Genomic DNA, 14,048 nt, shown 5'->3' on the forward strand with positions numbered 1-14,048 from the left:
GGAGGATGGAAGATGTTTATCCACCAATTAAAAATATATATATTTTAAAAAAATTATATAAGAGATTTGTGCTTTGATTGAGATTTACTTGGGGCATAATTATATTTTGATATTACATCATGGATAATTTAATTTTTCTAATTATGAGAGTATGAATGTATTATTAAAATCAATCGATTTGATTCATCGATAAATAAAATTCAATTGCATTAATGTAGCATTTATTTTTTATTAATATATACTAGTAAAGATGGGGAATAATGGAAAGTTGATTTTATTGGTGTTTTGGTTTTGATGGTTAAGCTAAGCTAGCAAATATAATTCTACTTTTCAAAATGATGTGATCATAGAAATCTTTTTATCTTAGTATAATAGTATTTGATACATGCTGTCTCCTGTTGTAATAATGTATAAATAGAGTAATTAATTATACCTTTTTGAAAATCTAATTATGACATCACAGTATGACCTAAATGACCTCACCACTTCATTCATTCCCTATAAGCAATTAAGTAATATAATTAATATTAATTATATTAATTAAAAATAATTCTTATTGGTATAAATATCGGAATTTAAAACTGATCAAAGAGGATATATAAATAATTTTCACACTCCAATGGGTGACATCTGTAAAATAATTGCAGCGTTTGTGCAATGGTTAGTGATTCAAGAGAGGATAAACATAATTTTATACTTCAGAGGGATCCAAATGTAAAATATCGCAACGTCGGTCTCTGCATCCTTTGTTGGGGGTAAAAATAATATTCTTTATAGGGTTGTATTTGCAAAACAGCCGCAAGTTTTATGCGCTTGTTTCCTAGAACGCCCCTGCGTTCGCCTGGCATGAATACCTCCGGCGATCTCCTTATCGCACGACGTATTTCCCGAAATGTCCCCGGAAATAGAGACGACGATCCGCCACTCCCGAGCTCTGGAATCTCTCAAGGAATCCTCAGCGAGGAGTCCTCCGTACATGGTAGGAGGAGGGACCGGAGATCGAGCCAACATTGGTACGACCAGACGAGATCAGGGCTCTCTATTGCTCAACCTCTTCGCCCGTTAAGGTCGGATCCCCTTTCTCAAGTTGGTGAAACCTAATAATTCTTTACTGTAAGATGATGAAGTTAGGGTTACTTATCACCTCTGCATGCCCAAAAAGCATAGACTTTTTTGCTGGAGATTAGTTCATTGAATGCGAGAAGTAGATTCGTGTGGGTTGGGACCTTGTTTGATGCCCGTACTTAGGTGGACAACCTATTAACATTAACTGAGTAAAACTTCCTGATTACACAGAAACTAACTTGAACGAAGGATGGGATGTTGAGTGTGTTAGGGTTTCTGTAATCCCATGAAACCTCAATTTGATTGGAGAGGAGAAGTTTAATGATTGAACTGCAATCAAAAGCTTCATCGTGTCAAAATGTTCTGTGACAGAGGTTGGGCTAACTTGGTTTGTACTTGGTTTTCTTACAGTAATTGATGATGCTATAGGTAATTTGGTGAATCAACACAAGTGGATTCATTGGAGATGTTTGTTTCCGATTCTTGGGAGGTGATGGTAAGATCTCGCATAAGGATGCGCTAAATAAGTAACTAATTACCTAACACATAAGACACTGAGGAATAAGAATGTTGTGGGGAATGGCTATTTAACTTGGTAAGGTGAATTGATAAAGCAAGAACTTTAAGCAGCAAATGTTCATGAATTGCAATTTACTAAAGCTTGATAACAGCATGATTTCAAGTTGGTATGCAATATAAACCTACATGATTTCTGACTAACGGATTTGTGTTTTTTAGCTCCCGAATGCTCAGAACTTATTTCCTTTACTTTAGCTAGCCGCTCAATAGACTCAAATCTGAGGAAGTTATATGATAGAGAGATCGTATGCATTTAAAAGAAGTGATAGCCAATCTCAATGAGCATAATTTGGTCACCGTATCGTTGCACGATATGTTTCTCTTTAAAATTGTTGGGAAGGCCTAGGAAGACATGGAAGAACAGTATTTCCCATAAGTTCAATCTCTCTCACAGCTCTCTTCAAGAAATTTTCTCTTCAAAAGAAGGAAAAAAAAGAAAAAACTGAATGGTAGGACCAGGCCCTTCATGCTTCATTTTATCTCTTAAAGAAAAATCTGATTGGTAGGACCATTCATGCTTTTGTATTGCTTTTGGAATGTCTGCCGAAGGACATAAATTTGCTCGTGTTAATGAGTTTTAGCCAAAGCTTTCTGGTCTGGCAACCTTTTCCAAAGTGTAATTTATATTATTCTTGCAAGAAACTTATGCAAATTCCATCTTGTTGCCGCAGCACGTTCTCATGCAGTTAAGAGTAGAGGAATTGCCTCTGTAGGAAGAAAACCATGAGCTGCAAAATCAACTCATAATATTTTCCACAGGTAGGGCGGAATCATGCACAAGGACAGGAAAAGCAATATGTTATTTGCAAAGTACATCCTCGGGATGCCCTTAGATCTCGGCATGCCTGAAACAGCCTATTTACACTTGAGAAGTTCCAGAATTACATCTTTTTTTGGCTGAATTAATGCATGGAGTTTCATGTTCATTTCAGCAACCCAAAATCTCGACTTATTTGCATAACATCTGTCCACAAAATATTGATGTTTCTTCCTTCATTCTTACATTAAAACGCTTAATAGTTTCTTATCGATTCATATTTTGCTTTCTTTTTTCAGAAACTCGATCCTATCATCCCAGTGAAGTTACTCGAGTATGATACAATGCTTTGAACAGTATGATCGCTGCTTTATATTCTATGACTACATTCTGCCAGAAGAGTTGCCACCACCATCAAAGCAAACCTCTCCAATTACTGTGGCATGTTCATTTCAGCAACCCAAAATCTCGACTTATATGCATAACATCTGTCCACAAAATATTGATGTTTCTTCCTTCATTCTTACATTAAAACGCTTAATAGTTTCTTATTGATTCATATTTTGCTTTATTTTTTCAGAAACTTGATCCTATCATCCCAGTGAAGTTACTTGAGTATGATACAATGCTTTGAACCGCTGCTTTATATTCTATGACTACATTCTGCCAGAAGAGTAGCCGCCATCATCAAAGCAAACCTCTCCAATTACTGTGGCACATCACCCTTATATTGTAAATAGGAGAGAGGGCATTATGTGAAGTTTCAAAGTCTACAAAATGAAATCCTGAGAAATATTTGCTGTTCTCATGGTCTTTCAAAAATATTAGATATTCCCATGAACCAGTAATTTTTGTATTTGTCTCTTGAAATTCAAATTTATAAAGTACCAAAGGATGTTTTCCATATTTGAAATTACTTGGTTATCATGTTACAACCCGAGTTTATCAGATGGATACTAAACAGTATATATATATATATATATATATATGAAGAATTTAATTATTTGGATGAATATGTTTTAGGGCATTAATTCATTGAAGCAGTAAATGAACGCTAAGAAGTTGAGTGGGTTAAAAAATTATGATAATAAATGTTTAATAAAACATTAAAAATTAAATAATTTTTTAGTAAGGCAATTTAGGGACTGCATTTGCCGGGAATCGAACCCGGATCTATTGCTTGGAAGGCAATTATCCTAACCTTTGGACTACAAATGCTTTGATGACGTTGCTTTGCCCACATAATTATTAAGATGGTAATACTATGTGGTTGGAGAATTCAATCGATGAGTTCGTCCCAGGAAGCTCATCGGTTCTCGAGGAGGACGACACATCAAAACTCTATACATGATTCTATTAAACACGCCGGGCATTATGACTGTTCAGCTTTCCGAGCATGGAGGACGACATCAACGACTGCTACCAAACCGAGCTGGTAGGTGAGGGGCATCGATCATGGCGTCCAGCTAAAGCGGCAGCAGCAGCAGCTCATGAAGAACTCGGCGATCCTCAAGTTTGTAAGCATGCAGATCTTTCCCAAGTGGATGAGGAAAGAAAAGATGCGGGGTGTTTGGAAATAAGGTCCATGCGAAACGGAGAAGCCGATGCAGTTCCATTGTGCTTCGTGTACCCTCGAAGTCTACCATCTCACGGTAGGCGTGGGGCCCCTCCCGCCGGAGATCCCAAAGCTGGGGGCGAGGGCACGGCTGGCGGACGCTTAAATGAAGGCCGCCGTGCCCTTGATACGTTTCTAGCTTCAGGTCCCACAGTTTGCGTCCGCTATTGTGTCAGGCCGTTTAATGGGTACAGGAGAGGGTCGATGCGAGTAAGTTGACACGGCTCTGAACTATATTTTCCTGCGCCACATCAATCTGTACGTGTTTTGGTGTGGGTCCCGAAGTCTTGATCCACTATTGTGTCAGGCTGTTCCGTGGGTACAGGAGAAGTCGGTAGATGTAAGTACACTGCGTTTCCAGGTTGGGATATGGCCGACCCGACGCCTCGTCCAATGGAATTAGTTTAGCGTAATGACTGACTTAAAGGTATATAATATGACAGATTACGACATAATTTAACTTAATTAAGAGAGTTTAGAAGATAAATAATGGAAAAAGGTGATTTATTTATTATTTATTTGTTTATTGTTCCTCGGGGTCTCGAAACTTTTTCGAAGCTACTCCTCCCTCCCCACTCTCTCCTCTCCTCGCGCGCGCCCTGCCCCGCCCCACCCCGCCCGAATCGATCCCAAAACCTAGCTTTGAGATACGGGTAGGGCTTCGACCCCGCTCCCCCGTCCATCTCCCCAAGGAGTCCAACTTTCGCCGGCCCCGGCGCCGGTCTGGAGGAGTGGAGAAGGTGGAGGCGTTTGTAACGGGGCGTGAGGCCAAGTGGAGGCGTGACAGATTCGATTTGTCTGCCCGTGTCGATGCCCTGCCCGAATTTATGGATGCCGAAGAGCCGACCGTGCCACCCCGAGAAGGGGGAGGAAGACCAGGAGGAGGCGAGGAGGCCTTCACCTGTCTCTGCTGCGGCCCCTCTTGGGTCCCCTCCATGGCCTGGCGGTTGTCCCTGAAGCGGAAGCTGGACGAGAGGGACGCAGAGGCCCGCTGCCTGTCGTGCGCTGGCGTCAGCGTGGCCCGGGTGGAGACCGAAAGCGAGGCGATGGCTCTCCGCGAGGCCCTAGTCAACCACCAGCCGTCGGTCCAGAAGCTTCAGGCGGAGCTGGAGGAGGAGCGGAGCGCTGCGGCGTCCGCCGCCACGGAGGCCATGTTGATGATCCTACGGCTCCAGCACGAGAAGGCCGAGGCCCAGATGGAGGCCCGCCAATTCAAGGGCCTCGCCGAGGGCAAGATGGCCCACGACCAACACGAGATTGCCGCCCTCGAGGATCTCCTCTACAAGCGCGACCAGACCGTGCAATCCCTCTCCGACGAGGTCCGGACGTACCGCCACCGCCTTCTCAGCTACGGCATCGGCATCGATGGTGGGGTACCTAGCTCTGAGCCACAGACCCCAGACACGGACACGGCCACGGCCGCCTGTTCGGTCCCGCAGTTCGACCTCCTCCATCATGGCTATCCCCCATCGAGGTGCAACGGGGATGATGCCGCTAACCTGGATAAGTACCGTTCTGGCCCGGAGGTCATCAAGGGGGAGGAGTTCTCAGCAACCATGGACTGTGCTTCAAACAGTGGCGGAAGGCATGATATGAGCGACGAAGTGTATACGGTGGCTGCGGTGCATGGGGCGAGCGAGGTGTATGTCAGCACACCAAGGGAGCTCCGAAACAGAAGGGACATGGCGGGCAGGGTTGAGGAAGCAGAGATAAGGAAGCTTTATACGAGGTTGCAGGCGCTTGATGCCGATAGAGAGTCCATGAGGCAGACATTAATTTCTTTGGGCACGGATATGGCTCAGATGGTGTTCTTGAAACAGATTGCTCAACAAATGTATAAGGAAGTGGCACCAGAGAGGAAAATAGTCAAGAAACCATTATCTTTCAAGGGGTCCTCTCTCATATCAACGATTAAGGTAATTTTTCTTTTGTTGATATTTTCTTAATGCACATCTTATCTTGCATATGTTCAACTCAAAAAATGCTTTACTTGCCCCTTGCAAAAGGATGAATTATGTGTGTAACTTCAAATTTTGTATTAATTCATTTGTGATACTAAATCTAGAAGATGCACCTCTGTGTGTAACTGTTGAGTCACCATCATGGATTGTATGTGCAGCATGAGTCGAATTTGAAAACAGTATATCTGAATTCATTTTTTTTATGATTTTTTTTTTTAGTTAAACTTGTGCTGATCCTTTAAAGTGACCTCTTAACTCAAACGCAGAGCAGATGTAGACAGGAGTAGGATCGCCTTATAACCTATACCATTGGTTGGCTTAAGAAAATTTACTTTTTCTTTAATTGTTGAATTCATGAATACATGGAGTAACCTCAATATTATTCTGAAAATAAAAAGAAATGTGAAAGAAAGTGGGCTTACAAGCGTAGTATGATCTAATTATGAAGTTTGAGGTTGTCTAGTATCCCTGCAATATCAAATATTTCTATTTTAGCTGCAACAAGCATCATATTTTTATTTTTTTTGCAAAGAAATATCTCTATATTTCTGACATTTTCTACGCCCATAATGTAGAAAGCTCAAGAAATATAGCTCTGTTTTATATCATTACTCTCATCTAATGCTGAAACTATGCCCAGTTGTTAGTGGCCTGAAAATTAGTTCAAGAAGTCATGGAAATTCAAGATTAATTAGGTAATTTTTGATGTGTTGGAGAAAAAAAGGTTAATAGTGTTGCATAGGTCCTTCTGTTAGGATCAAGAGCACTCAGAGGGGGGGGGGGTGAATTAGTGCAGCAGAAAACCTTTTACGATTAAAATAAAACTGCGTTCGTTCGATAAAAGTGATTTCAGTAAGAAAGCCGATTCGTAAATCACTTTAACTTTTGATTAAGCGAGATGCAGCAAAGATATAAATGCAGTTTGCAGTTATGGTTCAAATCAGATAGTAGGCGCAAACTGAAATATGATATTCGTACGAAAAAACTGATTTATGTCTAAATGTTGATTCGTAAATCACTTGATTAAGCGAGATGCAGTTAAAGCAAGGATATAAAGACATTTTGCAGTTATGATAGAAATCAAAACGTAAACGCAAACTGAAATATAATGATCATACGATAAAACGGATTTACGTCTAAACGCCGATTCGGAAAGTGCAAAGCTTGAAACCCAATCGTATATGCGCAGAAAGCAGTAAGCTTTTGAGGAGGTTTGCAGTAAAGATAATATGCTTAAAGTAAATGCAAACCGAGATTTAGAGTGGTTCGGTCAATCTTGACCTACATCCACTTTTGGCTTCCTCCACCGACGAGGTCACCGACGTCCACTAGAGGCCTTCCTTCAATAGGCGAAGGCCAACCACCCTTTTACAATTTCACTCCTTTTGACGGGCTTAGGAGATAACCCTTACAGAATTTTCTCTCCTCTCTTTAAAGATCAGAACTTGGAAGAAAAGAGGGAGAAGAACTTTTGGCCTTTACAACAATTTTGAGCTCTAAAAATCACATAATAAGATCAGGATTTCGGTGTGTTTTAGTGCCCTTTCAGTGCTGAAAGGGTGAGGTATTTATAGGCCCCAACCCAATTTGAATTCCGAGCTCAAAACTGTCAATTCCCAGAATTCCGGGATCTGGCGGTCGCATCGCCTGACTGAGGCGGTTGCACTGCCTGGCAGAGCTCAAAGATCGAGCCTCCGGGCGATGCCACCTCCTGTCAGGGGCGGTTGCACCTCCTGCCAGAGCTCGAAGACCGAGCTCAGGCGGTGCCACCGCCTGACTGAGGCGGTTGCACCTCCTGCCAGAGCTCGAAGACTGAGCTCAAGCGGTGCCACCTCCTGTCAGGGGCGGTTGCACCGCTCAGTCTCGCTCAGAGACTGAGCCCAAGCGGTGCCACCGCCTGGCTGGGGCGGTTCAACCGCCTGGTAGAAATCAAGGTCCGAATGGGTTGATCCATTCGGCTCAATTTGGGTTTTTCAGGGGCCCAATTGCCCCAAGATTAAGTTAATAGGATCACCTCCCATTTCCAACTTAATCATTGTGCTAACTACGATATTTCCTAAGACATTTACTGCAACTTGCTTCGGTGCGTCAATCGTTTCTTCCGGCGAGCTTCCGGCAAACTTCCGTCGATCATCCAATGAACCCTCGGTGATGCTCTTGCGGACTTCCGGCAAACTCTTGGACTTGCGACGATCCACATGGCGAGTTCCAACGAGCTTCTTTGGCAAGCTCATGGACTTCTCGGATTTGTTCCCGCAGAACCTCCGACGACTGTCCAAACTTCCGTTGAACTCTCGAACTCCCAACGTGATCATTGTCTTGACTCCGGCGCAACTCCTGTTGCATATCTTACTTTCATCGTAGTTAATCCTACACACTTATCTCAACATATAGATTAGATAACAAATGACAATTGACTTCATCATCAAAATCCGAGATTCAACACCTTCCTCTATGAAATGCAGTTAGTCTAATATTTAGAATAACTTTAGATGGAAGTTATCATGTTCTTTATTGAATCTTTAATGATGATGATTGACATGTTGTGTCGGATTGAAGGGCAGATGTCTATTCTGCACATGAGCGCATAATCTCATACTGTTAGATTGGATTGGTAGGTTACAATAACCTTGTCTAGGAATGCACCCAACAACTCGTTACCTGATATATTATATTTCTGGGGAAATTCTTGATTCCAGGTGCTTTAATTTTGGTTTACTTCCATTAGTTCCTATTAGATTCTAGATATCAAGTGTCTAGGCATCCCTGAGCCGATTCTTATAAAGGTTGTAAAAGTCGATCATGAAATAAAATGAAGTTTCTTACTTGATGATTCTTGGGATGTGGAATGCTCCATACGCAGGTAGTTTCAGTGTAGCTTTATCCAAAACTAAGCATGTCTACATGCCTAATGGAATTGCTTCATCTGTCAATGGAGATTTCTTCATGCATCAGAATTGTATTTCAGTTACATTCTTTCATGAATCTATATGGTATAGTAAGAATCAAGACAAGAACATGGATGTGTTTCTTTGGCCAAATGGGTGACAAGGATTTTTCAAACCCAAAACTATCTCAATCACTACTCTAATGGAGATTATCCGTGCAAGTATGTTGGAGTAACTATCTTGGTACTCATTGGCTTTTAAAAAATGAGCAGGCTTTTCCAAGCTTTGAGGGACTTTCTGTTCTTTATGAAGCATTAGTCCTATGCTGTAGTTTTGGGCCTGAGCTTCTATAGTTTTATTTTGGTTGTTTCTGCTGAATGATTGTTGATTTGCTACATATCTTGCTTATTGTTCACGATTAAATATGATTTATCTTGGGAACAATGGTCAATAAGCATGATCGTGTCCTATATTCCTTTAAGTGAATTATGTTATTATGCTTGGAGTTGGACCTTGAATGTCTTAAGTTTTGAAACACTGATAAATTGTTGGATTGCATGTCTATTTTTATCTCTCCCCACAATGAATGCCTGCCTATTACCTTCTTGTGTCGATGTTTAGCTGTTTCTAAAGTTATTTGTGGAGTGCAAGCACAGCAACCATCACACTTAGTGAATCTTTTTCTGCTACGAGCTTCTCGATGGGCAGTGCTTATAAACTAAGAGACTAGGCTATACTCTTTATGTAGCTTCTATTTCCATTCGGAGGGCATTATCTTTTTTATGACATCCCTTTCTTCTACCAGTAAGTTGTCTGTTAGTTTTGGCTGAAAAGCCTGGAAAATTGCTCTCTCAAGTCGCACAGCACGTATGTCATTACTGGTCGGAGCATGAAAGTTTCTGGAATGGAGAATCTATTGGTGGCTCTATACTGTAATTGCAAATATTATTTTTACTTGAAGTTTTAGATATCTCAGCATACTTATGTCATCATTTAGGTAAAGAAACATACAATATCATGGAATCATTGGCATCCGGCTAGGTCATTTGCATCGTCTAATAATATTTTGCTATTTTTTCCCTTGCATTTTCTTCCTGATAATTTGTGATTTTGCCCAGAGTGTCATCTCATTCTTCTGGAGAAAGAAATCAGCTCGAGTCAAGTAAGTTTGCATCTCTCTCTCTCTCTCTCTCTCTCTTTTCAAGTTGAAGAATTAGGGGTGAGAATGAGTAACTGTTGCTTGTGACCTCACCAGGTACACTTTTGGCTTGTCTCCCACCAACGTTGGCTTATTGCTGCTCTTGGACAAGTCTTCCCGAATGAGGCAACTGAGGTCTCTCACAAGAACACAGAGGTGACAGCCTCATCTCTGAATCATGAGCTAACCTTGCAAATCCTATGCACATCTGGATCTTAGCTCTAATTTCCCAAATCCATTCTCTCTTGCACTTAAAGAAGACTCTTGACATGAAATCTCATTGTGTCCTATTCTGATTCTGTTGGCGTGTGCATAGATCACTCAACCTTTGAGATTCTTTTTGTTCTTGATGGTAATTAAATCAAAGCTAAATCTTAGAAGCTGGCAAATGATTTATAATGAGCCCTCAATCTTCTTAGAGTTTCCATCAACTGGCTTGAACTGGAAATGTTGTGTACCCGTTCATATCAGACAATGGAGTCCACAAGTTCCAAATCTGAAGAATCCATCCATGCTTTCTTGTGGAGATTTGCTTGTCGGACTCTTCACTCACTGATCCATCAGTCTTGAAGGAACTGAAAGCAACTGGTTGATGGCCACACTCTCCATTTCAGGCTCTCATATTTCTCAACTCTCTCAGCTGGTCCACTCGCCACTCCTTTGCCAAAACAGTACACATTTAAGATGTGATTAGCAGCTAAAAATGCTCTTTTGAAGAAGTACTCACATCCTTCTGTTCATCTTGTTTGCAGGAGTAGCACCAGCATTGCACCACCAAGGCCTTGGAGATGAGGTAGAATATGTCCTCTGCCCTTTCTATTTTGTGTTTGATGTGGAGCTTGTGACTGTCACAAGAGCCTCAAACCTTAATCCCCTCTTGCTCTCATCATGCCCATTAACTCCTTTCCCTTTCAGTGTCTTTTTGGGGAAAGATCCTACAGTGTGCTTGTTGAAGCTGCAAATTAGATTCTCAAGATCATGCGGCAATAGTATGTGTTTTCCATTCCAACAAACACAATTAGTAGAATGATGGAAATGAACGAACAGATCACACGAACAGGTTCATGTTTCAAAGGGACCTGTACCATATTGCTTGTCCCAATTGCTCATTGATATCACATATCTAAGGAGCTTTAAATGCTGGCTTCTTACCCCCATACTACTGTCATCATTTGTCTGCTGCCATCTGAATCAGGTGTCGGCCACACAACCGGGGCTCTGCATCGACATCACACCAGTGGTTGGTGCCACTGTTTCTCTTACTAATCTGTGCTGTGCATCAGCTGGTGGTGGTCGAATTGTCTGTAATTTCCATCTGATTCCTGTGCTTATGCTTGTGATATAGGGCTCGTTCATCCTCTATCACAATGTGTTGTGACCTGACAGGACCAATGGAGAGCATACAAAGGAGAAATTTCCTTTATAAAACATTTATTATTTTTATTTTTATCAAAATATAATTTGTGCAATTAATATCCGAGACATAAAATATTCATGTTAAATCATGCATAACATTGCAGAAGCAATCATCTCTCATCTCATATCCCCGCCGTCCATTGGGAGTTGCAGATGGTATGTGGAAATGGAATTATTGTTGATTGACGGTCGGGACGTCGACGGATCCACCCCCGGGAATTGGATCCGCATGAATGGGAGACGAACCACATCCGATAACCCGGCATCGACGTAGAAGCTTAACGCAGGGGGGATCGGATCCAAACGAGGTGGACCGGATCTGTCGCAGTGACGTGAGAGCTGAGCTCCGACCCGTGGCGTGGTCCATACGCGTGGCGAGATGAGAGGCGGTCCGGCATCCATCGGTGCATGCAGGACTCATGCTGCGGACGCAGCATTAATGAGGGGGCGGCACCGCCTCCAACGCCGCAACAAGAGCACCTCCACCCGATGGCGTGGGTGACGGGAACAGGTGTCGAGAGTTCAACCACAGGAAGACGGCACCAACAGCTTGGAGAAGTTTCTGCTGCTGCTGCTGTCGTCGTCCGGATTCTGACGTAAATGAGAAGTATTATGAGCTAGAATTATCACAACTAATGATTTAGATCTCTCTCTCTCTCTCTCAAAGAACAGCCCTCAAGAAGAAGCTGAGAAAAGTCCTTTGTTAACCTCAGTCGAAGATGACTGAGGTTTTCTTAGGCTTCTCACTGTGGTTTAGGGTTCGTCAATCACACTATTCATTTGATTCTCTGTGTGTCATGCTGTCGTTCGACACAGGACATGGACTCCAATGACGCAAGAGATCACCGAGAGGAGACGGAGTACAAGGAGGACGGGTATATTTGTCACCCTAAGAAGAGAGATGTTGTCCTTCCTGAGTCTTCCAAATGGATGAGGAGGAGGAGGACGCTGTCGTGAGGCTCATCACGTTGCTGGCCACACACCTGGGTGAGATCTCCAAGGAGAGCACGACAACACGGACTTCTCACAGCCATTCAATGAGCAGGAAAGCAGCCATGGCGACTGGCCAAATTTACAGGAATGGACAGACTCGGAATCCGACTCTCACCTCCATTTCCTCGAGCTCATGCGGTCTCCATCGTTGATATCTCCGGACATGGAATTCCAATCAAAAGGTGGCAAGTCTGGCGGAGAGAGAGAGAGAGAGAGAGATGAATTCACGGAAACAAAACTTTTCTTTAAGGGAATTTAAAGCCATACTTAAAACACTCACCCATGTGGGCGATGTAAAGAAATAGATCTTTTATTTAGAAATATATCATTAGATTCTTAATTAATTTATTATTTTAAAAATATAATCAAAATTCATCGTATAACGTATCCTTTAATATAAATGAGACGTACCGATTCGATAGGATATGGGCGGGATATATTGATATGCTCCTATGATGCAGTAGTAATACAAATCATTAAGTAAAATTATCAAAAAAAATTTATATATAATATTTTTTAATATAAAATATAATTTTACTAGATATTTTTTGTATTGGTATTTAAAGATTTTTTATTTGCAAGCTCTCTCTCCTCTTATCATTGATGGAAATAGAAATTATAGCTACCAAAGTCAACATAAGCAAGAAAGGGAGATTCAGCAATATTTGTTTTTTAGTTATTTGAGAAAAATAATAGTGGGCTCAAAACTTGCGTTTGTGTAATCGTAATTAATCATTGTCCTCAAAAGCATATTTTTGTCTTTTATTTTTCGCTTGAGATAAAAATGAAGAAGACAGGGGAGAAAAAAGATCATAAGATTTTTTGAGTGTTGCCCTCTGTGATTGATCACACAAAGACTTTTTCTTCTTTGTTTGGTTTTGCCTTGATTTCGTATCTCTTTGGCGGTCTTCGACCGCATCTCGTCTTGATATCTTTGACAACTCGTCAGCTTGGACTTTCCTTCCTCCGGTGACATGCGGCTGTCAGCACCAGAGAGAGAGAGAGAGAGAGAGCTGCATATTGAGGAGGATATGAAATCGACGAATACGAATTAAATTGGTCAAAATTAACAACAGTTCGATTATAAGTCAAAATCGAAGTATCCAACGCTTTGAAAGTTCATGACGCGAGTACTAAGAGAAAGAGCATGATGATGATGATGGATGGTGGGTGTGTCCATCCTTGGCTGAAGAAAGCAAAAGCACCGGTTTCCATTGCGAGGAAGAAGCAGAAGCAGAGGCGTCGGCGACCACATTGTTTTGTTAGGCCTTCGTAAGGGAAGAAATTAGTGGAGGCGGTGGCCATAATACCGTCACAACGTCAGGGGCTTTTCCGTGAATTAACCCTCGGTTCCCTGCACCGCACGACGCTGTGGTGGTGTGTGAAGGAGGTCGTCTTTATAAGAGAAGAAGAGAGAAGACGGATGGGTGGCATCGAGCTAACCCTCACCTTCCTCTTCCTCGCTCGACCAGCTATATCACACACCTCTTTCTCTACTTCCTCACACCCAGGTAGGTACTGTTTATTTGTGTGCTCTTGTCTTCCTTCCAACTCACAATGATTCCTACTCTCTCTC

At 42.0% G+C, this 14,048-nt stretch overlaps 1 protein-coding gene, 1 long non-coding RNA gene and 1 other non-coding gene across 7 annotated transcripts; 2 read left to right on the forward strand and 1 right to left on the reverse strand.

The window, feature by feature from the left end:
- Window positions 1–825: 825 nt before the first annotated feature.
- On the forward strand, window positions 826–3,299 carry LOC135680701 (uncharacterized). The gene is made up of 3 exons (XR_010515508.1): window positions 826–1,067; window positions 2,701–2,842; window positions 2,982–3,299. It is a non-coding gene; the product is annotated as an uncharacterized LOC135680701 (long non-coding RNA).
- A 248-nt stretch (window positions 3,300–3,547) lies between these two features.
- TRNAG-UCC (transfer RNA glycine (anticodon UCC)) lies at window positions 3,548–3,619 on the reverse strand. The gene has a single exon. It is a non-coding gene; the product is annotated as a tRNA-Gly (tRNA).
- Window positions 3,620–4,583: 964 nt separating this feature from the next.
- Window positions 4,584–11,220, forward strand: LOC103993847 (myosin-binding protein 7). 5 transcript variants are annotated; one of them, XR_001979287.2, is made up of 6 exons: window positions 4,584–5,932; window positions 9,984–10,027; window positions 10,121–10,219; window positions 10,483–10,706; window positions 10,816–10,856; window positions 10,979–11,220. XR_001979287.2 is itself a non-coding variant. In XM_009414049.3 (5 exons), the coding sequence occupies exons 1-4, from the start codon at window positions 4,844–4,846 to the stop codon at window positions 10,853–10,855; spliced, it is 1,272 nt and encodes a 423-aa protein (XP_009412324.2). In that variant the 5' UTR covers window positions 4,584–4,843; the 3' UTR covers window position 10,856; window positions 10,979–11,220. The 5 variants fall into 5 exon arrangements, 1 of the variants encoding a protein (XP_009412324.2); XR_010515509.1 differs by having other exon boundaries at window positions 10,535–10,706; XR_001979286.2 differs by having other exon boundaries at window positions 10,816–11,220.
- Window positions 11,221–14,048: the final 2,828 nt, after the last annotated feature.

Source organism: Musa acuminata, chromosome BXJ1-8 (genome assembly GCF_036884655.1).
Source record: "Musa acuminata AAA Group cultivar baxijiao chromosome BXJ1-8, Cavendish_Baxijiao_AAA, whole genome shotgun sequence".
NCBI classification, from domain to species: domain Eukaryota; kingdom Viridiplantae; phylum Streptophyta; class Magnoliopsida; order Zingiberales; family Musaceae; genus Musa; species Musa acuminata.